We start from the raw sequence: 26,963 nt of genomic DNA, 5'->3' as shown, positions 1-26,963 counted from the left end.
TGCGCGGTAATTCAGAGGGCCGGGAGAAATGGCCTGGATGGACGAGGAAAGGAGCCCAAGTAGTCTGGCTAGTTCGCGGAGAGCTAAAGACTCTTGTTTCAGAACAGACCTGATCTCCTTCCGGATCTTGGCAATCTTCTTGGCCGGAAGAAGGAGAAGACATTTCGTGGTGTCTAGAGTGAAGCCGAGGAATTCTATAGTTCTGCAGGGAGAGAGCATGGATTTGTCTCTGTTGATGATGAACCCAAGGCTCTCTATCAGGTTCATGGAGGTTTCTAGGTCTCTTAGGAGGTCTGAACGGGATTGGGACATGATAAGAATATCGTCCAAGTAAATGATGAGGCGGATACCCCTCTCTCTTAGAATTGTAACAACACACTTCATGATCTTGGTAAAGCACCAAGGGGCAGAAGAGAGGCCGAAGGGGAGAGCTTGGAACTGGTAGAGATGTTCCTTCCAAGCAAATTGAAGGAAGGGTTGATGTTCCTTGTACATGGGAATCGTGAAGTAAGCGTCCTTCAGGTCTAACTTGGCCATCCAGAAGGAGATCCCTCAGGAGGTGGATACCCTCCATTTTGAAATGGCGATAAACTAGGAATTTGTTGACTTCTCAAAGGTTTATTATGGGTCTCCAACCCTTGTCCTTTTTCTGAACGAGAAACAGTGTGCTTATGAACCTTGCATCGGACCAGGGAACCTCCACTCTTGCGTCTTTTTTGAGCATGGAAGCGATTTCTTCCTCCACGATCTTTTCTTGATCTTCTGAGAGGACAAAGGGGTGGGGTAGGTGTGACTGGAGGGGAATCTGTAAGAAGTCTATCTTGAAGCCCATGACGGTTTCTAAAACCCATGGGTCTTGGGTAATTGAATCCCAAACATGATAAAACTGTTTTAGCCTGCCCCCTACTATGGGAGGGATAGAAGAAGGAGGAGTAGTACTTACTTGTAGAGTTGGAGGTGTTGGGAGCGCCTCCACCTCTTGAACCACGGTTTCTCGGGCCTCTTCCTCTTTGGGGGAAGAAGGGTTGTCTAGGGGGGTAGAAGCCCCTTCCTGTTCCTCTGAAGGATGAGTAGGGTCGTTGGTTGCCTCGGCCGGAAGAGCGACCCCTTCTACCGGCCTGGCCAAAAAGGTTGGTGTTGAAGACCCGTCTCAGGTTGTTCTGGGCTCTATCAAGGGCAGTAAAGGTGGATACGTATTTGCCAATCTCTTTGATTATGTCCTCTCCGAAAAGGAGGCCTTTGGGGTTCTGGGAGGGTTCCTTCTCCGCCATGTCACCTAATTTGGGGTTGATTTTGTTCAGGATAGATCTCCTCCTCTCAATGTTCAAACTAGAATTGGCGTTGCCAAGGAGAACGATGGCCCTTTGGCTCCAACCTCGAACGAGGTCGACGTTCAAGGGGGTAGAGGAGAGGTGGGATTGTTCAGCCATATCTAGGATTCTAACCAAGGGTCCTAGGACGTCTAAGAGTCGGTCTTGGCAGCCTTTGAGGGCCCTCTCTAAACCTTTTCTAGGGTCACGTCCTAATTTAAATAGGAATTTAATGAGGCTAGGGTCTAGGTTTGGAGTCTGACAGACTCTGTCATCAATGGTAGGTCTGGGGGATTCAGACCTCATTGTGTTTCTGGTGTTTCTATCCAGAAGGTTTCTCAACCAGCGTGCAACAAATTTGGAAACATGATCCTGCGGGAACCATTTAGAGCTGTTGGGGTGAGAAATGTTTAGGGGGGAAAACATTTCCTCTCCAATAGGGTTTAAAATAATATTTTTTGGGGTAGGTTCCGGATCGAAATGGGAGTTGAGATCATGTTGGACCTCATCCAGGTCAAAGACGAACTCGTCTGAGGGGTCCTTGGAGGAGTTGTCATCCAAGGAGGAGGGAGAGGAGTCAAGACCAACATTTCTACTTGTTTGATTAGCACTATTCTAAAGTGTGCCGCGAGGGGCACCGTACACATTTGTGCCGCCATGGGCACCGGTCAAAGGAGTGTCCCGAGGGAGATCAGGTTCAAGTGGGGCGCGGTGGCCTCCCATCCAAAGTGAGGTGCTAGGACCTCCTATGTTTTGAAAGGCGCTATGGCCTGTAGTGCTTTCGCAATGTTTGGTCTTTTTGGGTCTCTTACCGTGTAAGGGGAGATCCTGGGGGTCACCTGGTCTTTTAGAGAGCATGACATCTCTGAGGGAGGACATCATGCAAGACTTAATTTCTTGTTGCAGAAATTTTTTAAGCGAATCGTCAATGGGGGCAGGTGAGCTAGCAGTGGCGTCATCAGAATCCACGTCAGACATGGTGTGGTGATGAAAGACTATTAACAGGTAAGGTAATAATCAAATCCCCCTTTTACTCCTCTTTTTTTTTTTTTTTTATTGTTTTTTTTTTTTGTTTTTTTGCAGGTGAAGCCTCAGGCTACTCCCCCTTTTTGTTTTTTTTGTTTTTGGTAATTAAAAGGTAATTATTTTATAGGTAAAGGGGTATAATTATGGTGAGCAGTATAATCAATATGAAGTAATGGGAAAAGTTAAGGTTTAAGGCTACAGCAAAGTATTGGAATGAAGGAAAGTCTTAATGAAATGAAGGGACGCTTATTGTAAGGAAAGCGTGTTTAGAAATATCCCTAGATAAGTCAGGGAGACGAGCGCAGTGGTCGTAGGTCCCCGGCGGCTGAAGCAGAGCAACTGACAAGCTAAATCAGTCGTGCTCGAGCTCAGCCGCCGGAGGAAAGGAAAGTGGCTTGGCAGGGGAGGCACGCAACGCGGGTGTCGCGAGCGTGCTTTCCTCTAATCCAAAAGGCAGGAAATGGAGTGAAATCGCAGGCGCGCCTCTGCTGAATGAAGCGGAGATCCGACGCGCGTTTAAGGCGGCGGAAGGAGGGAAGGACGGTCAGAAAGACGGTATGAAGGGGAGCGCGGTCGCGCGTTTTAAGAAGGGGGGTGGACAACCATAAATTGGAAGTCCATTAGTAGGGAGGGTGGGATGGGAGGGGGAAGCCTGCGCCACCCACCACCATTAAGATCTGTGCTGGGACACGGAGTTAAAGGAAAAACATGGCGAGGTTACCAGAAAAACACTGAAAGCAGGTTTAAAACGCTGAAAATAGGTTCAAATAGGAATAAAGTACCTGGGTTGAAAGGGTAGTACAATACAATGAAAATAAAGCAACATAGAGATATAGAGTATAACAAAATACAAATCTAGGCTTAAAATCAAGGAGCAAGTAATAGTAGTGACTTATCTGCTGGCGAGCCGCTTTTAAAAGAGGCAGATCATCTCCTAGATACATCCTTTGTTATGACTCTAGAACTTTATCCTTTGTGATGTAGTGCGGCTGTGTGAGTTGCTATTAAAGGATAAATGCATAATGTAGCCTCCGGTCTTGTAATGAAATCCAGGTCCTGTATTATGAAAACTCTGCTAGCATGGAGATGCAGGCACCATATATATGTCTGTACACTGATGAATCTGAATTTCATTGCGTATAGGAAGCTTTGCATGGTACCCAAAGACCTTTGTGTCCAGGCTCCTGGATTTAGGGAAATAATGAAATACCACCATAGTATAGCATAGTGGCAGCAACAACAACCCTTTGCTGTGCACCTTATATGCCGATCGGCCGTCTAATTAATATGCTGTGGGCCACTTGCACACGGCTGCGGTTAAGGCACGGAGGATTGCAAGAAATAAACTAGTATCTGTTTTATCTTTCGCAATGCACCACCATGGCATCTCTTGCCCCTTAAAAGGACAAGCAGGGTTGGATTGGAATGCAAAATGGGCCTGGGCACCCTAAAATAAACTGGCCCACATTTGCGGACTGCACCTTTTTGCAAAACACTGCTTCAGAGTTTTAAGTATTATGAAAAGATGGAGGGGCGGGGTTTCTCCCAAAAACATGTTTTTTCTTAATTTCACTGAGATAAAAAAAAAAGCACATTCTCTTTGGACTCTTTGTGCACGGATTAGTTCACACTGGTGAACCACACCTGACTGTAAGTGAGGCCACCTCTGCTCAGGCCCCCTGCCCCTGCTCAATCCGGGTACATTAAAGGGCATGCCCAGTGAGAGATTGAGAATGACACCTGCACCTCCCAGCACTGTTATATGCTGACGACGCAGTCTTGGTGGCTAGAACAGCGAGAGGACTGCAATTGCTTTTAGATCGTTTTATTAGTTTTATGGACTCTCTTGATCTTATAACTAATTTTAAGAAGTCACACTCAATGACGATAGGTGGAAAGAAGGCAAAAAAGGCAAGATTTTTCTGTAAAGGCCTGGAACTGACCAAAACATCCCAACATTCCCATATCTAGGGATAGTATTTCATCATAGAAGGTCATGGGTGACGCAGCGAACTTTAAAAATGAATGGTCTAGCAAGGTCTACGGGGGCTCTCCTGGGGTTTGCCAAGCGGATAGGTTCTAAGCCACTCCCAGCCCTTATGAAAATTTATAATGCGAAGTGTGTCCCCGTGGCTTTATATGGGAGTGAGGTATGGGGCTACACAGACGCTAGAGAAATACAAGTAGCAGAAAACATCTTTCTACGGAAATTACTCTCGCTCCCAGTTTCCGCTGCTAACTTTAATGTACATGAGGACTTAGGAGTTGGCAATATCCAAGACCAGATTGCTGTTGCACCATTATTAGGCTGGCTAAGAATTTGGGTTCAGCAACCGCCTAATCTGAATCAAGAAATAATCCAGGATTGTATGTCCCTAGATAGAGCCCTTGATATCCCTTGGCTCAGATATGTTAAAATCCAAATGGATATCCTGGGCAGCCCTGACTTGTTTACAAACCCAAGCGCGCTGAGTAAGGTGGCTATTAAAGCCATTAAATTACAGTTCTTAAACAGGTCTATGTCAATGAGGGAACAAGGTGAGCTGGTCAAACCCTCAGTTAGAAGCTTTGTAATCTTAAATTTTGGGAGAGGAATCCAGCCGTACTTAATGTATATAAACAAACCATTTCATTTGTTTGTATTGATAAGTTTAAGTATAATATGCTTTCATGGCTACTTTCTTTCCCAAAGGGCTTTTCGAAGGAAGGGGCCCTTGGTCCATGCCCTTGTGATAACTTTTCAGACCAGAACACCTTACATATGATTTTCTTTTGTGATTTTTATGTCTCTATACGCAAGAAATTCATAATGCCACTGTTAAAGGGCTGTAATTTCGAACAGGTCAGGCCAGCCCTGACATATCTGCAATGTCTGAGGTCCACGATGGTATGTTTTGGAGTGGCCAGCTATATCACAGGGGCAATTAGACGAAGAAATAAGATGCAGTTATTATGATATGGGCCTTCTACTTTTGCACATGTGGTGACTTCACGATTAAGGAATTTTTATTGGTACGAAATGTTACTGTTATTTAATTTTTAAAATGCATATTCAGTGGGTGACAATCTTTTTAATTATTTATTGAATGCCAAGTATTGTGATCGTAAGGGTCAAGTTATTTAAATGGTCTTTTCCTAATAATCTTGAAACATGTATGTTGGTATTAATCCTATCCTATGTATGTGGTGAATTTATTTTATGAATCTTGTGTGGCACTGTGCTTTGATGGTTTTAAAAACTTTTTAACCGAATAAAGCTTGTTGTTGACTGACACCTGCACCTCATTGGTAGAAGGGAGGTAACAAAGGCCCATCTGCCTCCGGAAAGGCAGCTCAGGCCCCCACTGAGCCACTGGTGGCATCTGAACAGCACAGATACAGCCTAAATCAGCCTCCATGCTGCCCAGAAAATCAGCCCACAGCTGCAACTTACACCGGCCCATTGCCCAAGTGCCCGCCTTACCAATCCAACCCTGCAGGGCGGAGCACAAGTCGAGGTTACACGCGGGTAGGCAACATCTACCCACTCTTTTCACGGGGCGGACGCCGTCTCTCCTGCCAAGAAGTTACGCTGAACTCGTCCCAGTGTGAGGTTCAGACACCAGAACACATTCAGCAGCTCCTGCACGTTGTCCGCTTTCATTCCTAGCAGCAAGGTGCAGTTAAGGGGGCTTTGTTATTTTAAATTCCAACTGAGCCCAAAACAAAGGCTGAAGTTAAGGAGGCATCAGGCCTCCGTTTGACTGAGTATCCTGTCTGGGAGTTAAAGCATGTTATTACTTCACAGGTACTTAGAAGAGGCATGCTTTTGATTTGGTTCAGTCCCTGTAGATAAGACATTTGAATGCACTGTAAGAATGTCAGATGTGTTGGTCTGTCCCAGTATTCACACAAATAACAATTGAAATGGCACTATTTTGTTTTATCTCTTTTATATCACTACTCATACCAATCCAGTGTGTTTTACATCACATGTACACATTATACATTAACAATAAATCATATGTGTGTAAATCAATGTGCAGGATGTATTACTGTATAACTGTACGTTTAACACTATTGATGTATCTGTTTATATATGCTCCCCTCCTCTGTAAAGCGCTCTGATATCTGCGAAGATCTTGTTCGCGCTATATAAAACTTTCAAAATAAATAAATAAATAAACATAGGACAGCGAGGGTTCCAAGGTGCAGGACTTGTATGTCCTTCATAGCTCTCTGTGCTATATTAGAACTTAGAAGGGGTACAATTTATGAACTGGAAGTAACCAAAGGATCTCCGTGTTAAAAGCAGTAACCCACCTACCCATCTATAAAAAAAAACAAGTCTGTCATCTGCATGTAACATGATGGGCTTTGCAGGAGAAATATTAACCCTCTATGATACTTTGATTCAAAACTTGGACTAGACAAAACACAGATCTCTCCAGCAGGGTCATTAACCTCCAGTGTTATCATACCATTATTATTATTCACTGAGATGAACTGGGCACACAAAGATCTATGCAGCAGTTGCCTTAGCCCCAAAAGATATTTTAAAATGCAGACTTTGCAACCAATTAAGCAGAACAGATGTATAGGTTGAGGCCCAGATTTTGCGTTGGGGTTGTGTGACTTTTTTGGCACAACACCGAAGCAAAATCTAATCTGTTAAATATTATAATGCACTCAAATGTACTAATGAACGACCTGAAAAACCTATATGTGAGGCCTTAAGATCTGATGTCACTCTTTGTGATGTCACTTCCTGGGAGGTCATGGGCTGTGATGTCACTTCCTGTGATGCCATGTCGATGTCACGCTCCGTTGTGTCATGCACTGTGATGCCATTTGCCATGATGTTACTTGCATACTTGCTTACTTTATCAGCCCTACAACTTCTTTTTTTAGGATTTGTGCCCTGGACAGGGGTCATAATGCCACTGACATGTTTGCATTGCTGACGCAACAGCCCCCCCGCACAATGGAGGCTGCCGACCACGGACAGCTTCCGGTCAGAAGCAGCTTTGAGATCTCAGGAGAGTTTACATTGTGCGCTGTGAGGAGGGCCATCCTTCTCTCCCGCCCTGGATTTCCTTGCAACTCCCAACGCTTTGCAGTGTGTGCAATATCATACTGAATGATAATTATGAATTGCAAAGCAGTCCTGTGCATTGCAAATGGCTTTTTGCATTTCTAAAGCCTATACAGTGTGCACCAGTGCAGTTGTGAATGTACACATATTCGTTTACTTTTATTTACCTCATTCATTAGGAAATACAACAATTCTTTCTGTGCTGTGCTTTAAGTTGACTATACCCCCTGAAGTAAAATACAGTCCTTCATGTATTTAGATGCACTTGCTCACACTGACCGGGTGGAAGACAACGATGGCAAAAGGACTTTAACAGCAAAACCACTTACCCTCAATATGGAGGGTGGAAGTGTTAACCAAGAGGCAATTTAATGGGGGTATTAGATCCACCAAGCATCATTATATTTACAAAATAACAAATGTCGCGCAAAAGTAATAGATTCACAAAGCAGGAATAAAAAACATGTCTTTTGCTAAATGACCATCAGGTGCCCCCATTTCAAGTGATGTAAGTTGGAAATGACTGAGGCAAAACAGAGTAAATTACATGTTTGCTTTCTAAATCTTCTCCTAACTGAGGAACACTTTATCCACGGTTGTTTAGCACTTATACTAAGTTGACAGCTAACTTAATTTTTTGTTTCCTTTTCAATTGGCCATATACAATTTCCCCGCCAACGGTGAGAGACTCTCTGCAATATTTGTATTTATAGTTTTTGTGCGAGTACCAAACCCTTCTCTAAAGTTCTTATACCGTGTACAAATACATATGTTTGGGGTTCTCATCTACTTGCACATTTAGCGACTAGACTTAGGTGTGTGGTGAGACCTCAGCCAAGTAGCCAAGGGAGCTGCCGTACAACAGAGATTTGCAGTTGTAACTCCATACTTGGTAATAAATCTATCTGAACGTTTAAATATGTTCTCCCGCGACAGCAAGCTGTATATTTATTTGGTTTCCGTTTATGTTGTTTTTAAGTCTCACCTACCACCATTTTTCATGTTATTATTAGGTCTCTCTTACCAGATGGTACGAACAGCCTGATTGAGAAAGACTAGTAGTCTTACAGATAAAACAGCCAATGGTTGACTTTATTGTCTTATTTGCTTGCTTTTGTTTGACGGCTTTCCTCTTGTCCATCTTGTGTTTGTCCCTCCCTTGGAGCATAGCCTCTTTGCCATCCTTTCAATTACTTGTATTCTTCCTCTGCTCACTTGTAGGGAACTATTTTCTTTCTTTTTGGTTAAACACTCCATGAGAATGCATGTGTTTTACAGCTATTTCCCTCATGTGCTTCTCCCCAATGATCAAAAACTGCTCCACTCATTCTGTATTGCTCTTTCCCTTGAATGCTGCTCAGTCTCTTGAGTGTTTCTCCCCCAGTCCTCTGCATTGTTCTCATCCTTATGTTCTGCTTTTCCGCATCTCCCTCCTCCTAGTTTTCCCTACCTCGCCTGTTACTTCCCCATCCACCTGATTCTCTACCATCGTCAGTCCCTTTTTTATGTTTTTTGTGCATTTTCTGGAGGGCACATCAAATTAAGCTGGTCCTTCCACCTTACAAAAAAGCACTTTTATGGTACTCAAATGTCATTTTGTTTTTGATTTTCCCATCTATTGGCTTTGGGACCCATTACCTTCTTCCACCCATTGGGTTTTAGCCATGAGGCACAGCATGCCCTTTGCTGTACAGCATAAAAAAGCTACATTTGCCTAAAAAATGGGAAAAACTTGAGAGCAAATGACACGTGTGCAGTTTTACATAGGCAGAGAGTTGGGGATTCCATGTCTACTTCTGGAATTCCATGGCTGATCTAGAATTCTAGGTGATATGCCTGTGAGAACAAAAGGATTGTGAAAATCAACAAAATCACAAATCTAAATGTATTTCGATTTATATAGCGCACAAATCACCCAGGGGTCTCAAGGCGCTTGCTTAGGGAACCCGTCCTGGTATTCCCCTGTGAGATACCCCGGCAGGGTATCCACAAGGTGAAAGCCAGGCATCCCGCCGCGAGGGGCCGTAGTGGAGATTAAGCAAGCTATTGCCCAGAGTCGCAGAGTGTGACCCCGTGAGTTGAGTAGGCACCGGAGCGAGAATTGTCGAGTCCGTGGAATTTTGAGCCCGAGACCCGCCGTGGCGGGGAATCGAACCCTGGTCCACGGCCGATCTCAGCTTCCGGGTCTGCCGCCTCTAACCACTGAGCCACGCTTCTCCACTCCACTTCTACACAGGGCTAGACCTAAATCTCCCCACTTGGGGCCCATGTCACAAAAAAGGCGTAAAGCCACACCGTTAGGATATCAGCTTATTTGTGTTGATGTATTCATTTTTGGAATTCATAAAGAATTGTGAGTAGTCATGGGCAGCTGCAACTGGTGCACATTTCCATGAGTGCTCCTAATGGTAAACAGTTACACACAAGCGTAAATTGTACAGGGGTGCATATATGCAAGTGGAAATACTTAGCAAAAGTCCATTTGCTTCTTATATTTTTCCCCGACAAAGAGAAAATGTTTTTTGATATGGAGAAACGCACCTGCTCTACACCCTCGTCAATGTCGGTGTTTCATGTCCATGAACTGCAGGTTGCACAGGAATGGCTGCAGCCTTTGCTCAACCTATTAAGCTATCTCTCTAGTATGACAGCGATACCAATGGAACCCACTGGGGGGAAAACTGCTGGTTTATGAAGAACTCTGGTATGAGTCTGAATAGTGCTAGCAACATCTTTATGATCCAAACACGGAAGCAATTTATTTATTTATTTGCAAAGTTTTATATAGCACTGGCTAGACCCGGAGGTATCAGAGCGCTTTACATGAGGATCAGCGAGTTACAGGATACATACTTATATCAGTTGAATCTGCTTTTTACAGGTTACATAGTTACATCAGTTTGAATCAAAGAATCACAGAGGGAGGAGGAGGGGGGGAGATATGAATGGGGAGACAAGGAAAAACAATGTCAGATGACCGGCTGGGTAGGTGAGACATTTATGCTTCAAAAGAGTCTCTGAATTGGCAGGCATAACGCCTAATAACCTTCTGGATTCTCTTGAAAGCCCCAGAGGCATTGTAATATTTACACTTTCACTTTACGCACCTGGATCATCCACAGGCAATGTTTGCGTTGGCTTGAACATCCACTTGTGTGAAGTAGTAATTCAGCCAGGAATGCCCACAAGGCTGGGACTAGCACAGCCTCTGGGCCTTTCCATGACATTCAAAGGACGCATGGACTGCCAGTTCTCATTTCAAGCAGTCGAGGTGGACTATTTAACTGCTTCAAGAGTACTAAATCCTCAGCCACAATTCAACACAAAGGGCCCGATTCACACTGTTCTGCAAGTAAATGTCGGGAATCTACCACCAGATTTCTGCAATCCATCACAAGAAAACCCAAAAAGGCAAACTTAAATTCATGTAGATTGAGTAAATCATCTGGAATTGTGAAATTGGTGAATTCTCCTTCCTTTCTCTCACTGAAAATCTTTAGCTTCCTGTGGAGGAACTCGTTTGCCTTCGCTGCTATTAAAAATGAGGGTGGTCCATTCCTTTTTACCACCCCTGCAAAGCAACTTACTCCTGTCATGGGAAGGAATAAATGTTGGTGCATTTCCAGGGTAAACAACAACCTGCAAGGGACATGTGAATACCCACAAAACTACTAGTGTGTGGGTGTTCACTTATCTCTGACGGTCCCCAACATATTTCCTCTGACTTGCCCCACCATCTAATTATATACTTGTGAAAAATCCACCACAGTGGCACTTCTTCCATTAATAAAAATCGACTTTATAGTTAATTTCCACAGTTCCTGATTATGTGAATGAGAATGTGGATTTCCTTTTTTTGCTCCTTTAAGGACATATTAAGTACAAAAAAGAAATGTGGACGGGGTCCCTTGAAAGTGTTACATTAACAGGGTGCAAGACGGTAAAAGTCATGTGGGGAGGGGATAGACACACAAGAACTCAGGCACACCTCCCTCTGCCATGAGGAAGAGGCAGTGGTACCCAAGCTATAGAGCAAGGTATCATCATGCTATGGGTGAACTGTCTGCACTCCCTGTTGGCATGCGTGATCGGGGTTGGTGAACACTCTGTCATTACGCCAGGAGTTTCAGGAGGGGTGGGCATACGAAACACATGGCACATACAGAAACAGGATAGTTTGTGGGGTTCCCAAACATTTGTATGGCTATTCCACCCTGAAAACCATTGTAATGTTGCTCCTAAAATTTGGATTAGCTCTGTCTCCAGATTGGAAAAGGATGAGGAACAGATACCAGTAACTTTGGGGACACAGAAGAAGGTGTTTCTTCACAGAAAAGCACATTTCCATTTTCAAGAAAATACAAAATAATACATTTGCAGTGCCTATTTCATCCTCACTTTATTAGGCAGAATGTCCCTCTGATAGAAAATTCTAAACAAGTACATATTGATGAGTAAGAGTATGTTTGGAAGTTTATGACTGTTGTGGACTTCAGGGCCACTCTCCGGTATGTTTTTGAATACTCAAAGATTTGTGGGAGGAAACCTGTAGGGACAGATTTTGACTTAATCGAGCCCTCTGTGCAGAGCAGACATCTGGAAGAAACCACCTTCACTTATTAGGGCTGAAAAGAACACTTCTGTTTTTATGACACAAGTGAAAGCGATCTAAGTGAATCTGGGTATCTGACTGGCTCCTCCACACCATTACATGAATTGGTGATGGCCATGTATATCTCTTGTCTGTTTTATTGTTCTTTATGTCTGTGTAATTGTTTCTTGTAATGTGTGGTAGATTGGATTTGCAAACGGCCTTCAGGGGGTATTAACGCGATCCTGAATAATAAGGAGCTCCTTGCGTAAATGCTCTGATTACTTACCTGTAATCTTCATTACTCTGATTCTCTCTTGCTCATCCCAGTACTTACAGTGAGACTTACCTCATGTATTCCATTAGTGCACAACCTCCCAAGCTGTTATCTCTCTCCATTGAAATGAACTCTACCCCCTCCCATAATACCACCCCTCTCCCATGACACTTCTTGTTTAGACCGTTATCCTTCCCGTGTAGCCCGTTATCAATCTCCGGGCAAGAGGGATTGCTATGGAACTCCTTTTTTTCCCCCTGTTGGTGTTAAAGAAGTAAAATTGAAGTAAGAAATGGGACAAGGAAAGAAATGGAGAGGTAATTGTACATAGTTCACAATGCACACACGATAATTCCTTTGCATTGGTGTAATTCCACATAGGGGTGGGCGTAGTTCGCGAAGTAGCGCTACGCGAAGCTACGCGAAGTGCACTTCGCACTACGCGAACTTCACGTAGCACTACGCGAGCTGCGTAGTAGCATGTTCGCACTGTGCAAGATGCGTTTTCAATGATTGCACAGTGCGGACAAGCATCCGGCACTGTGCAAGCATTTAAAACGGCATCTTGCACAGTGCGAGCTGTAGTTTTCTGCTGCTCGAGTAGATTATTAATCGAGCGGCAGCTTTCTCAACGCGAACAGGTAGTTTCTCATTGAGAGCAGTCGCGAGCATGCGCAACCACTCACAATGAGAAACCTGACCTCCTCGCGTTGAGAATCTCGCCGGGATGTCATTTTGCTTGCTCGCGGTCGCGAACATGACGTTCAGGACCGCGAACAAGCAAAAAAAAAAACGCTGCACTACGCTACGCTGCACTACGCATGTTTGCACTGTGCTACTTGCAGCTCGCGTAGTGCGAAGTTGCGAAAACTTCGCAAACTCCGCGAGCGTAGCGTAGTGCTTCGCCCAGGGTTATATATAACCACAGACTATTCTTTCCTTGGGGCACCCTGCTTCCCTTAAGCCCCCACCATACCCATCAGTTGTGGGTCTTCCTTGTCTAGTCTGACCTTTGAAATGGCTTTAGCCTGCTCTTGACAGGAGTAAATAATCAACTGAGTGGGAATGTTTAGTAGAAAAGTTTGTAATACTAACAAAATGCTGAGTAATCTTTTCCAACACTATGGTAATACTTGAGTAATGTGACCTACAAAAAAACTTTTTATTAGTGCAAATGCAGATTTTGTTAATTTGTACTTGTAAGGCGAGTCATTTGTCTGTGCAGTTTGAACTTACGCATGCAAAGTGTTTGTCACTCGAGCCATGGTGGAAGGTCTTATGTGGCTCACTCTGGGAGAGTGGTGCTGCAGCACAGTGAAAATTGTGTTTGGTGGTATTGCGAATTAGCGTGTTTATTATTGCACATAGCGCACAACCACTGACAGCCAAACCCAGCTTCAAGGTACATCAAAATAAAATATAAAAACATTAAATGCACAACTCTAGTTTCATAGTTTGTCAATAAAGCCATCTTCCATTTAAGTTTACAGTGCACATGTACACACATACCAAGCAGATATTAAAGGAGACCCTTACGTATTTGGGCTGTTGGGGGGGGGGAGAAGGGGTGATCACATGCACTGTTCCACCCCGAACTATCAGGAGTGCAGCTCTGGAGGCTCTAGTGTAGTTGGCTAACTAGGCGGTTTCTATAGAGGTTCAGGGTCAGTCTGCCCATTTGTCTCTGTGTGCCCTGCCATATAGAGCCACCCCACGACAAGCACTTGGTTTCATTTGGGAGCCTGGTGCTGTGTTTTGCACCCAAGGTTCAAGGCCTATGAGACGCTGGATTGGTGTACTCATGAGGCAAGGTAGGGCCTTTAAACACCACCAGCAGAGGGCAGCAAAGGGAGCTGCATGGCAGCTGGGAGCTAGAAATAAATACCTTTTGTAGGGGACAAAATTGCACTTCTGCCATAGTACTGATAACCCCTGCACCATTTGGGATGAGACCATGTGCATTTACCATGAGACATAGGCCCTCATTCACAAGAGGCCTGCGCCACCGGAGTGCCACTTTTTATGACGGTTCAGTGGCGCAGGCCTCTCAATCATATCCATGAGACGACACAAATCCACTTTGCGTGGCTTTGAATGGCCTCATAGATTGGAGTAAGGCAAGGCAGCGCAAAGCTCTGCCTTGCCATACTCTACGTCAAGGAGGCATTTGGGTGTTGCTGTGGTTGTTCCCACTCAACGCCCATGGATTTTGACGCTGCCCCAGATTGACAACATCACATAAACCTGCGGCAGCGCCAAATACCTCCTTCTCCCCAGAGCAGGCGTAACGAGGAGAAATGTTTATATTTCTTTACACTTTTCATCTTTCTACGTTTGCAGAATTCTTGTGGTTGTTTTTGTGCAGGAAGGCGACCCTTCCTGCACAAAAACAAAAATGACAACAACATAGACACCCTTGCACCATTGTTTAAATCTTTTTATTAACATTTTTGCACATTTTTAAAACATACGATCAGAGCAGTGCTCATACAGCAGAGAGGAAGAAAACCAAAAACTGATGGCCAACAGCATAATGTGCAGTGCTTAATAGCAAAAGAAAAAGAAAAACAGGCGAGTAGTTCACGGCAATCACATAAAGTCATAGGTCAATACCCCTAGACAGGGCGGATCAGTGCTGATGAGTCTCACCAGTGGGTGACATATAAATGGATCAAATACAGTGCAGTCTGAACTCAACTGGGGACATAGGGTACAACAAAATGAGGACAACATAAGCCAAGGAAGGGAAAGTGGAGTCGCTTAAGACCTGCTGCCGCATCTAGCGTAGCCGGGGGGCCAGAGCTGCCAGGGTCTAGAGGCGATGGAATCTGAAACAGGAGAGCTAAAGCAAACTGGAAGGCAGCACTACTCTGCGCCTCTATCAGTGAGGGATGGATCCAGAGTGTCTTCCCAGATAAAGCATTTGAGTCCCCCACGTTAGTGACCACCTCGAGAAGCTTGGAAACCATTGTGTCCCACTGAGGCGCTAGAGGAAATTTACAGATGCCGAATAGGTCATCCCTACATAGTGCTGCACCCTCCGCTTTAGCCCAAATAAGCAGGGATCGGCACCAGGCTAGTGGGTGAAGCAATAGACACCCTTGCACCATGATGCAAGGGGGCCTACGTTGGCGCTCGGCTGCCAATTGTGTGCTGGCTGAAAGTACAGGAATGCACCATATCTTATAAATATGGTGCATTCCTTTGCTTTTGAATTAGCGTAGGGCAGCACTGCAAAATGACTTGCGGCGCTGTCCAACGCCAATTCTTTATAAATGAGGCCCTCCGTGTATAAAAGCCCACTCTGCTTGACATGCTGACAGCACATGGCCTGCAGATAGTGTGGATGGACACTGGGTTAGTTTCTCCTTCCTACAATGAAGCAGAAAATTGCGACTCAGTGTGAATCACATGGAAGGTGGCCTGTTGAGGTCAACAGACCACGATGTTTGTGATTGCTTTTAAATAAAACATTTTTCTTTTTTTAAAGTGCAACCTGTTTCCCTAAAAGGATGCGCTAAAAAAAAAAAGAAAATTGTAACACATTTATTTTTGTTTTCAACATTCTCAAAGTGGAAGGGGCCTCATGCAGACACGTTCCCATTTGCAAATGGCTTACTGCTAATTTTGTTGAATCTGTAAAGGAGCCATGTTTTGCAACCACATTTCGGTTGCAAAACATTAATACATGCCATTCCAAATTGGTATTTGGAAGGGATACCAAAGTTCATTTGGATTGTGATGTACTATGTAAACATGAACAAAATATAACAGAAATTTCCATAGCATAGTTGAAAAAAAAGAACCCTTTTTCACCTTACAGAACAGAGAACACCTTTCTCACAACATTCTTTGCAGTCACTCTCTTGTTCTCGAATGGGACCCTTCCGATCTTTTCCACCTACCTCAGGCCTTTGTCTGTTGTGTCAAAGATAAGATGTAATGCTTCACTCCAAATAGGGGCCAGTCTCCTTGTTGGTCTTTGTTGAGTTGGTGTGCGTTATTGGGGCCCCTGGGACTGTTGTATTACTCTCTCATTGGTCAAAGGCAGTCCCTGTTCATTTAATTACAAACTTGCCAGACTTTCTTTGATGTCATAAAGGTGTGTTGTGATTTTACTTTGAAGAGACTTGTATTGTTTGAAAGTTACATCTGCTCAATGCAAAATTGTCATGTATCTTGGGTTTAGAGCTTTCTGTTACAATGCTAACCAAGAAAAAGGTTTTAACTTTAATCTCATTAACCCCTTCGGTGCTGATGACGGCCCCCGTCCGTCATGCACTGCGGTGGGCGTGTGCTGATGACGGCTGGGGGCCGTCATGAACCCGCCCACTTCGAAAAACGCCGCACAGGCGCAGAATCGCGCCCGCGCCCAAGGAGTTAAAGTTGCAAATAGTATGTACACTTTAAAAAGAAAAAAGATAAAATATGTTGCTTTTCACTCATGTGTTCAGTGACTGCCCTTAAGGGGTCAATAGCGAGTCATACAGGTTTTCGCGTGTTATGGGGGCAGGGTAGATAAACGTGTTGAAATAAAATAAAATGAAACTTTTTGCTTTACCTGTTTACTGCTGTAGTGGGTCTGCAGACTATTCCTTTGAAATCTCTTATTCAATTAAAGACTGTTGACAAAATGGCCGCAGCACCAGTCATCACAAAGTTTACAAAAGTTTAATATCATAATACAGATATGTTCTAATTTAGAAATTAGGCAAAAACAAACAAATCATTGCTTGGGTAATTCTTCAAAATCAAAGTCTTCAACATTTGCTTGAGAACTTGATCGTGTGGTAAGCTGTTCTGATTTTAGGATGTTTATACTTCAAACACGTAGGTGTTTAAATGAATGTTTACCGTTAGTCTTGTTTATCACTCTGCACAACCAGATTAAAAACATGAATTCTAATGAGAAATTCTTTCTTTTCCAGATGTTTTGGTGGCCAGTGAAAGATTTGAAATTGATGATGCAAAGTTCACAAACAGTGAGCAGACAACTATGCATTTGAAGAAAGATCACGAGGAATGCCCGCGGTCTTCTCTGACAGTTCCTTCAGAACCTTGTTCCTCATCAGACAGCCTCTCAAATAGTTTGTCTTCTAAATCAGAAAATATTTTCTATCCATCTTTGTCTGAATTTCAAAAAGTGTCAGCCATTCGCATTGATATTTCCGGGAGCTCTGCTTCACTCTCAGGGCTGGATAATGCAGAGGACACAGATGTTAGTGAGTCAGAAGTGTTTAGCAGTGAACAGAAATCATGTGAACAATTACCAAAAACACAGAAGAATCCAGAAAATGAATTCTTGTTTGTTACCCAAGCTGCAACAATACAACCCAATGAATGCAAAGATAGAACCTCATTTGCTGTAAATGAAAGTCCTAAAGTTCAAGATCTTTTCAATAGAAACACCACTCCTCCAAAATTTCATTTGGATGTCTCATTAAGCACCACAAATCAACCACACGAGTCCCTGAAAGAAGGAGTGCTAAAGGGTATGGAGGGTCAAACTTCCAAGTCCTTGGAAGATTTGACGGGGGGCTGTCAAGGAGAGGAGCACTTACCCTGCTATAAAGATGACTATAAAGAAAATGTGGCTTCCCCAATGGGTTCATTGTGTTATAGCAGTGACTTTTCAGAAACCTTTGAGGATTTGGACCCGCAACCATCTACACCCGTAATTGATAAACGTGAATATAATCGTGAGGATAAAGTTTTCTCATCTGACAATCAAGTCAAGACTGAAAGTAGGAGCCATATTTTGGATACGGTTGTCAGACGTTTAGAGCCAGACTTGAAGCAACCTGAGCATACAATAACCCTTCAAGCTAAAACACCAGAGCTAAAAATGGCTCCAGTTGCATCAGACCCTGAAGATCTGTCCCTATCAGATGAAAAATCAAGTGATCTGGAATCTTTAATTAAAGAGGAGGATTCTCACAAGACCATTGAAATGACTGTTGCAAAGACAGTGATGCCCCAAGAAGAGTTGTATGCACCAGAAAGAACTACGTCAGCCATTGAAAACTCTCAAACCAAGACTCTAAAATCTGAAAAATACCATCCTGCATCACACCAAGACTCAACTGAGAGGGAGAGCACACCAATACCTCACAGGTCTTCCAAAGATTTGTTTTCTCATCTTAAAAACCTACCACTACAGAGTGAAGAAGACATAACTTTTATCACTGATGAAGTACTTGTTCCCATTGATGCAGATACATTGTCAGAAATATTGTCCCCCGTGGATGAAGTGCTTTCCTATGGAAGTTCAGAGTTTCCTTCCACAAAGAAGACTCTATCGGCCCACAGCGAAGACCTGCCAACTTTTCCAGATGAAATTTCAGAAGAAATTGATGATTTGAACGAAGAGGACTTTCCCTCTCCTCCAGAAGACATAACATTACTTAAAGATGAATGCCCGACTTTGGATAACGAAGGACCGAGGAAGTCTCTATGCTTACTTCTGAAGGAGCCAAGAGATAATATGCCCTCACAATGTCTGGTGAGTTCTCAAGCAACTCCATTCAAAGATGAGAATTCTAAAAGCAATCCTTTTGAGGAAGAGTATGATTACCAGAACAATACATACTTAGCTGGGCAGAGGCAAGAAGGTATTCCCCATTCCTTACAGTCTTCTCCCACCACTCACTCAAGAGACTCTGGTTTCCACAGCCAAACAAACCCAGATGACAGAATGTCATGCAAGAAGAGGAAGCCATTCCTAACATTGTCTACAGAGCAAGATGATGATGATGCGTTGTCATCATTTGAAATTGGTGAGCGTGTGCTTGTGAAACATACACAGCCTGGCACCCTGAAGTTTAAAGGGAAGCTACATTTTGACGAAGGGCTGTGGGCTGGTGTATGCCTTGATAAACCAGATGGCGACCATGATGGGACATATAAAGGTGTAAAATACTTTGAGTGTATTAAAAACTGTGGCGTTTTTGTTCGACCTCATGAAATTTCACATCTTTTGGAGGATGAAGATAAAAGTTTTGAAGACAGTGAGGATAAAGATTCGTTTTTTGATGGACCAGCACCAGGGAGCGGTAACAACATGGACAATTCGTGGACCACGTTTAGCGCAGAGAAAACAAAGGAGAGTGAGCAGGGTGCAGAAGACACGTCAGCTTCCAACGAAAACCTGTTCAGATCACATATGTCTACAACAAGAAGTGAAAACAGCACATTGCTTTGTCAGAACACCACACTTTGTACAAATGTGGCTTCAGCTTTGGAATTCTCAGGGTTGACAGCATCTGAAGCTGAACCAGTTGATCATCAGTGCAAGAGGACAGCAGAAGAGGTTCCAAAAGATGCCACTCTGCAGATCAATGATGAAAAAAACTGTCATGAAGTGAAAAATAAACAAGTGTGTTTGCATTTGTTACCAGGCAGAAAAGAAAAGCTGGCAGATGAACTCAGCACTCAAATTCTCAGGGAACTCTTATGTGATGCATTAAATGTGTTTTCTGAAAGATCTCAACCCAAACTAAATTGTGTCACTGAAGGAGTCCCTTCGGAGCGAGCATTGACTCTGAGCAGCACAACGGTGCTTGTCCAGGAAGCAAAATTTCAGCGCCCACAATCAGCAGCAGAATCCCTCAATCCTTTGCTGTGGGATGCTGGCACTTTTACAAATCCTGATGAAAGTCGCAAAGTTCTGAGTTCAAAATCAGCTGCGCAAATAGGAGCAAGCATTGTCACTAAATTTATAGATGATGCTGTAAAGGAATACAAGAAAATTAAAAGAAAACAAGGAGAGGAAGATGATGGTACATTGGGATCTTCTAAGGATTCTTTACCAGTAAGTACAAAATATTGGAATATAATATTGAATGTAAACAAGAGACAGATATGGAGCGGGAGATCGTTCAGTTCTACACTATAGCAGGGACTCTTTATGTCTAACTACATGCCTTTTATTTTCCTTCTTTTGATTTGTACTGTTCAAAGGTCCACTGCGTCTCATACATATGGGTGATCCACTGGCCACTGTGCCTCGGTGGATCCTGTAAATGTTCCTTATTTGGTCCACAAATAGTTTCCTGATCTGGTAACTGATAACGTTTTAGTCCAAGAACCCTGCGCATTTGAAATTCTGAAATTTATTTAAAAAAATGCATTTTAGGTTCTCCACCAAAATGCCCCTTAGCCGATTCTGCATGAGTCCCACACTATCTCTCATATGGTCCCCAAACTGTCTCAACTGTATTCCTTACAATAGAGCTCACATTTTTGTCTGATCTTAGATACCAGAAATGAATTTTATTTGTAACACCAAATGTTTCCGGTGAGAGCTTCGGATTGCATTGTATTTGAGCCCCTGAGAACCCATTTTTAATGCCCACAAGCACTGTCCTCTGATCCAAGATTTCTCATAGGAACCCCAGAACAACCTATCATTGGAAGTCCAGAATGCGTATATATTGATTCCTCATTCACTCAACTATTTAGGTCTGGTTTGAACCTAGGATTACCTCAGAATTAAACCTAATAATACACCCAAGGGACATGCTGCAGTGGCAGCTACCTCACTGTATGGAGGAGGAGCCGTATGCGAATGGCACAGCAGAAAAATGGCTGCTCCAGGAACAATAACCCAGCAAGGGAAACATCGCTTACAACGCACGTGTTTCAACGCGTTGCATTGCTACCCATTTTTTACATTGCGAAATCCATTACACTGCATGTCATTACATCGCATAATCCATTACAACGCATTCCCCAAAGTAACGCCCCAGCAGGGTTAGAATAACAATTGCGTTGTAATGGATTATGTGTTGTAACAACATGCGTTGTAACGGATTTTGCGATATAAAAAATGCTTTGTAATCACACACGTTGCAATGCGTGCATTGTAAAGTGTCATATTCGTCCAGCAAGTACCCAAATGTCACTCTTCCACACCTTCACAAATCTGCTTTAAAGCATGTATCCTACCCTACCCTCTAATGCCATGATAGCAAATCTGCCATTAAATAGTGTCTCCAACCCTATCCTCTACTTCAAGACTGCTTGAATGTAACAAGTCATTGAAGAAGCAAACTAGCTTAGGGTATCATTACGATTGCGGTGAACCCACCACCGACAGGCTGTCGGTGGTGGGTTCACCACCATCATGAGGCCATTTTCCGCTTGCCATATTATGATGGCGGGCGGTACCGTGGCGGTCAGAAACACCAACCGCCACGTTTGCTGTGGGCTCCTTAAGCCCGCCAGTGCTGCAGAGGCCCTCAGCATGTAATGCATGCCGGCGGTGCCTAGCAGGCACCATCGGCCAGATAACGATGCTGGCTCCCCACCAGCCTTTCCACGGGGATTCTCCCCATGGAAAGGCTGGCGGGGATGGCCTTTGGGGACCTGTTGCGGGCCCCCCTTGTGCAGGGGCCGTTTGTTTTTGCACTTGGGGGGGCACCTATGCTTCCCCCTTACATTTCCCTGCACCATGTGGCAGGCACCACATGGTGCCTGCCACGTAGTGCAGGGAAAAGCAAAACCTGCCTTTTTTCCATTAAGGCGGGTGCTGCAGTCAGCAGCATCCACTGTAATGGAAAAAATGCATTTTGTGGCCGCTGTTGTGGCGGCCACATTGTAATCGCAATTGTGGGACCGCCGCATTATAGGCAGGCGGACCCCATCCCCAGGACGATGGGCAAAGGACAGAAGTCCGTCTGCCATCGTAATCAGGCCCTTATAGTGTCTATTGCCCTGATTTATGAATACCTGTTCGCAAACCAGAATGTGCAAATAGCCCACCAACTGGTTTGCGACCAGACATACATTCGTTTTTATATATATAGACTAGCAGCCCGTCCCGACGTTGTCCGGGTATGAATTGCTGCCGGCCAGTAGTACATTGTTTTGTAGGATTACGTTTTGATAGCATTTCTTATCTGTGACAGGCCTGTGAAACGCTCCGTTTCACAGTGCACTGCTGATGCACTTAAGAGTGCGCGTTCAGTAGTGTGTGAACTCGAGTTTCCCTACTTTATTTTTCCTTGCAATATTATATAGCGCGAACTCGACAACATGGCATGAGCACAATTTACATTAGAGAAGAACACATTCATTTGTGGTAGGCACGGGGGGCATATTACAAAGGGCCCTTATCGCCGCTTTAGCGGGAATTTTTCCCGCTACAGCGGCGATAATTTGATCGCCCTATTACCAAGCTGTCGCTAACACCAGTTAGCGACAGCTAATAGGCGATAGCGGGCATTTAGGGGCCCACTTTGCATGTCAGCGATAATTATCGCTAATGACATGCAAAGTGGGCGTGCCAAGATGTTAGCGACTGAAAACAGTCGCTAACATCGCTATCTCCTATTATCTACAAAGGCGTACTTTTGGAAATATTCGTGCTAAGCGCGAATATCTCCAAAAGCTAACACCTGCCCTAAGCAGTTCTTAGCCATGTTATCCAACGGGTGGTGGATAACATGGCTAAGAGCATTAGCTCGGTAATGCATGAATATCGCTTACTTTTCAGCGATATTCATGCATTGCGTCCGATTTTTATCGATTTTGCGATAAACCTTGATACTAGCAAGATTTATCTGCGATAAAAATAGGCGAAGCGCAGCGATAAAAATATTATCACTAAGCTCACTTAGCGATAAATATCGCCGCAGGTTGGTAATATGCCCCGGGGAGACAAAGCGATTTGCCTGGAATCACAGGATGTTGAGCTGATGCCGAGATTCGAACGTAGCTCCCCAGCTCTAAAGTTTGCAAATCTAGAACTTGTGGCGGGAGGTGTGTCTAAAAGTGTATGTCGGTGCTGGCCATCAATGAGAGAGACCTGTGCATTTTTCAAATGGGTGGTGAAAAAATATGAATATGTTGCTGGAGATGTGGGCCGCCGTGCCACCAATGTACTTACCGGGGGAGAGTAAACACCCATTATTCCGCAACTTTCTTTCCGCATACCATCACTCCGCCTACTTTCATTACGAAAGTACCATGACTCCGCAATGCCATTATAACGCATGGCATTACATTTTATATGCTTTTACCACGCATACATTTACAACGAAATTCGTTGTAAATGCATGAATGGTAAAAGCATGTTTTTTTTTTATGTTTGGATAAGGTAAGTATGGGTATAGGGGTGTATGTTTTGGGGTACTGAGGTATATATTTTGGTGTGTTTTGGTATTTTAAGGGTTCAGATATAGTTTTGGGTTATGGGGTACAGGGGTAGTTTTAGGGTTTAGGGATAGGTATGGGTTTTGGGTGCAGGGGTATTTTTAGGGTTCAGGGCTAGGTTTGGGGGTATAGGGTATTTTTAGGGTTCCGGGGTAGGTTTGGGTTGTGGGGTACAGAGGTATTTTTAGGGTTCAGGGTTAAGTTTGGGTTTTGGGGTACAGGGGTATTTTAGGGTTCAGGGGTAGGTGTGGGTTTTGGGGTATAGGGTTATTTTTATGGTTCAGGGCTAGGTTTGGGTTTTGGGGTACAGGGGTATTTTTAGGGTTCAGGGCTAGGTTTGGGTTTTGAGGTACAAGGGTATTTTTAGGGTTCAGGGGTAGGTTTGGGTTTTGAGGTACAGGGGTATTTTTAGGGTTTAGGGATAGGTTTGGGTTTTGGGGTACAGGGTATATTTATAGGGTTAAGATGGGTTAGTGTTTAAGGATGTTGCGGTATTTTAAGGAGTAAGGGTTGGTTATGATTATGGGGGGCAGGGGTATTTAAAGGGAGCAGGGTGGACACCTGGGAAGAAAAAACAATGAAATATTGGGCACAACGCTTGCTTTTTTTCCCCGTAATCCCGCCCCCCGCACACGCCCACGCCCCCAGCACACGCCTAACGGCTAGGGCGCTCGACCTCGGACCTGGGGAACTGGATTTGAGTCTCGGTAACGAAGCCAAAACCTCCTGTGGTTCTGGGCAAAGCACTTAATCTCCCTGTGCCTAAAAATGAATGCGTGTCCTCATGTAACGTAACTGGTGCTATGTAAAGCGCTCTGATACCCGATTCGGTTCGGGTCTAGTACGCGCTATATAAAACTCTAAAAAATAATTTTACAAAAAATTTAAAAAAGGGCGGAACGTACCACACGCCCCCAGCGTTTGTCACGCTCCCAGCACACGCCCACAGCACAACGCAGACACGCCCACAAGGAACTACTTTGCTGGCACGGTTCTTTTACCTTTTAAATGTATATGGTGGGCGTCTGCATAGCCTATGTACTTCTGCTGCAACTGCCCTTTCCAATGCTGTATTGGGTGTTGTGATTGGTGCTGTGGTTCCTGAGATTACCCGCCTCAAAGGTTTGGGCTCTCTCTTTATTATATTAGTATGGATAAGTCATCCCTAATGTAGGCTCTGAGTGCTCACAGAACAGTGTGCTTTACATTAAAAAAAGTAGGACATGTCGGTTTAATGAGTACATGTCCTAGCTGTGAAACACTCCTAAAGTCGTTTTCACTGTTGCAAGGCCTATCTTGTCCTTTGATGAACATTGGGTTAACTTATTACATTTAATAAGTGCTAACTTTGGATTGGGAATTAGATTTGTCCAAACACAACACCAGCAAGCAGTAGTGTGTACAGCATATCAATCTACAGCAGTACAAGCTGTAAACTGTTTGTTACATGTAAATAACGGTTTCCCATTCTTAACATCAAAAATGATGGTCATATATGAATTATTGGAGTCTCTGAGAGGGTTCGCATTTAGGGTATCCTTATTTTTTCATTACTTTGTACACAATGCATAATACCAATAAATATTTTTTATTTTATTGTATTTAAATAATACATCTATAAAATAAAAAATATATATTCTTTGTACCATTGTTAAAATCAGAATACATTTTACACTTTCTAGCAATTTCCAGTCAGACAGTTGAACAGAATACAAATTGGGAGTTTGGTAAAGAATTAATATATTTTTTTCTGATTATGTAAAAATACGTCATTCTGCATTTGGTATATCTTGAAAAGGTATGGAGAGTGCTACAATGTAGATGGAAAGCATAAATGCGACACTAAAGTATTTTACAGATTCCATCTAATGAAGAAGGTATAATGTATCCTTTCAGTTGAAAAGGAGAGTTCTCAAAATGTGATTTTATTTTCTCTACTTAAGGCCAATAGCATCATGTTCATGGATATCATGTTCTACAATGTTTTTGTCTGAAATGTAAAACAAATTATAACAAAGGCCTAACATGCTAGGCTTGTCTCATAACTGCTATGACATTCAGAGTCAAAATTGACTGTTAAACACTGCCTTCATATATGTATGTTGCTCCATGTGACAATGGCAGAAAGTCATCTGTCTATGAAGTACGTTTCAGAGCATCACAGGAAGATTCAAGCTCACAGTACAATATGTAGCTTGTGCATGTGCCACACACATCATTGTATACCCCTGGCTACTTGAGTTACCCTACAACGGTTGAAATTGACATTTTAAACCAGTGTTAAATGAGAATATAAAAGTGCTTGCAAAGTGCTACATTTTCTTCCATATCTAACAGGTTCAGTGTTCTTCACTATGCATGAAAGAATTTGAAGATTTCCTTTATGCTAAGTATGAAAATTTTCAGTCATTACCCACTACAACTTGTGGCGAGGGCACCCAAAACAATGATAATTATCCCCCAACCATACCCAGAAATTGTATCCATCAGAACGTTGTTTCAGAATTCATAAATGATTCCATTCTGATCGGCTAGCAATGTCCCTGCCAGGAACCCTATTAAATGTATCCATTCATTTCCGAAATGGATGCAAGTGAATTTTCCTAAAATAAGTTAATATATCAAAAAAGGCTCTTACTCTGGGGCAAATTTACAAGTCCTTTATGCCAGATTAGCGCCACCGTTGTGTCACTTGTGTGACGCAGCGGCGGCGCAAAGCCCGCGCCATGCTGCGGGCTATTTACAACATGACGCATTCTAGGGAGATGCGTCATGTTGTAAAGCCCTCCGCCACATGTGGGCATTCCTGCACAGTGGGGAGGCATGCAGGAACGCCTCCGAAAAGTGGCTGAGTGAAATCTACAAGATTTCACTCAGTCACTTTTCCGGCCAGCCTGCGTCAAAACCCTGCGCCTGCTTGAAGCAGGCGTAAGGATTTACGCAGCATGTTAGGGATGGGGCACCCCAAGCCTTGCTGGAGCTGCGTCGCACTTGCGATGCAACTCCAGCAATGTGCCGCCTTTCCGCGGGGGATGCGACACACATCTGCCCATCCTTGCGCCTCGGTGCGCCGCATTGTAAATGTGGCGCATCAGTGGTGGCGCACCGGTGGGCAGATGCATCGCAACTCTTCTGGCGCATCCCTGCTGATTAGCAGAAATGCGCCAGAAGTAGTAAATCTGCCCCTATGTATCTAAATGTTGAGTAAGAAAATAGTCTAGATTTTTCATTGATTTAAATAATTTTAAAGAAGTTATTGGTATCTCATGTGTTTCCTTATTTCGAGTTTTTTAAGTGCTTGTGCTGAATATCTTTGTGTTTCCTTTGTATTTCTACCCATTTCTACAATTATTCCTTTTGTTACTTTTTGGTTGTTTCTTTCACTCTACCCGTTCCTAATGATTGAACAATTTTCTTTCTGGACGTTTTAGTATGCCTTTCAGTTCTCCCTAGTTTTATGTTATTTTCTTGAGCGGGAAAGACTATGGGAGAGCATGGTAAAAAGAGAAGATAAGACAGACAAAGATAGGG

At 43.6% G+C, this 26,963-nt stretch overlaps 1 protein-coding gene across 1 annotated transcript in view; it reads left to right on the top strand.

Annotated features, from left to right (window-relative positions):
- The window catches only part of CCDC187 (coiled-coil domain containing 187), a 282,400-nt gene that overhangs the window by 248,684 nt on the left and 6,753 nt on the right, over positions 1-26,963 (top strand). The window contains exon 28 of the mRNA XM_078640350.1: positions 17,207-20,088. Within this exon, the coding sequence (XP_078496476.1) occupies positions 17,207-20,088 (2,882 nt within the window). The remainder of the gene's footprint in view (positions 1-17,206; positions 20,089-26,963) is intronic.

This window comes from Lissotriton helveticus, chromosome 5_1 (assembly GCF_964261635.1).
Source record: "Lissotriton helveticus chromosome 5_1, aLisHel1.1, whole genome shotgun sequence".
Classification (NCBI taxonomy): Eukaryota; Metazoa; Chordata; class Amphibia; order Caudata; family Salamandridae; genus Lissotriton; species Lissotriton helveticus.
This window is presented reverse-complemented; position numbering and strand designations above follow the sequence as displayed.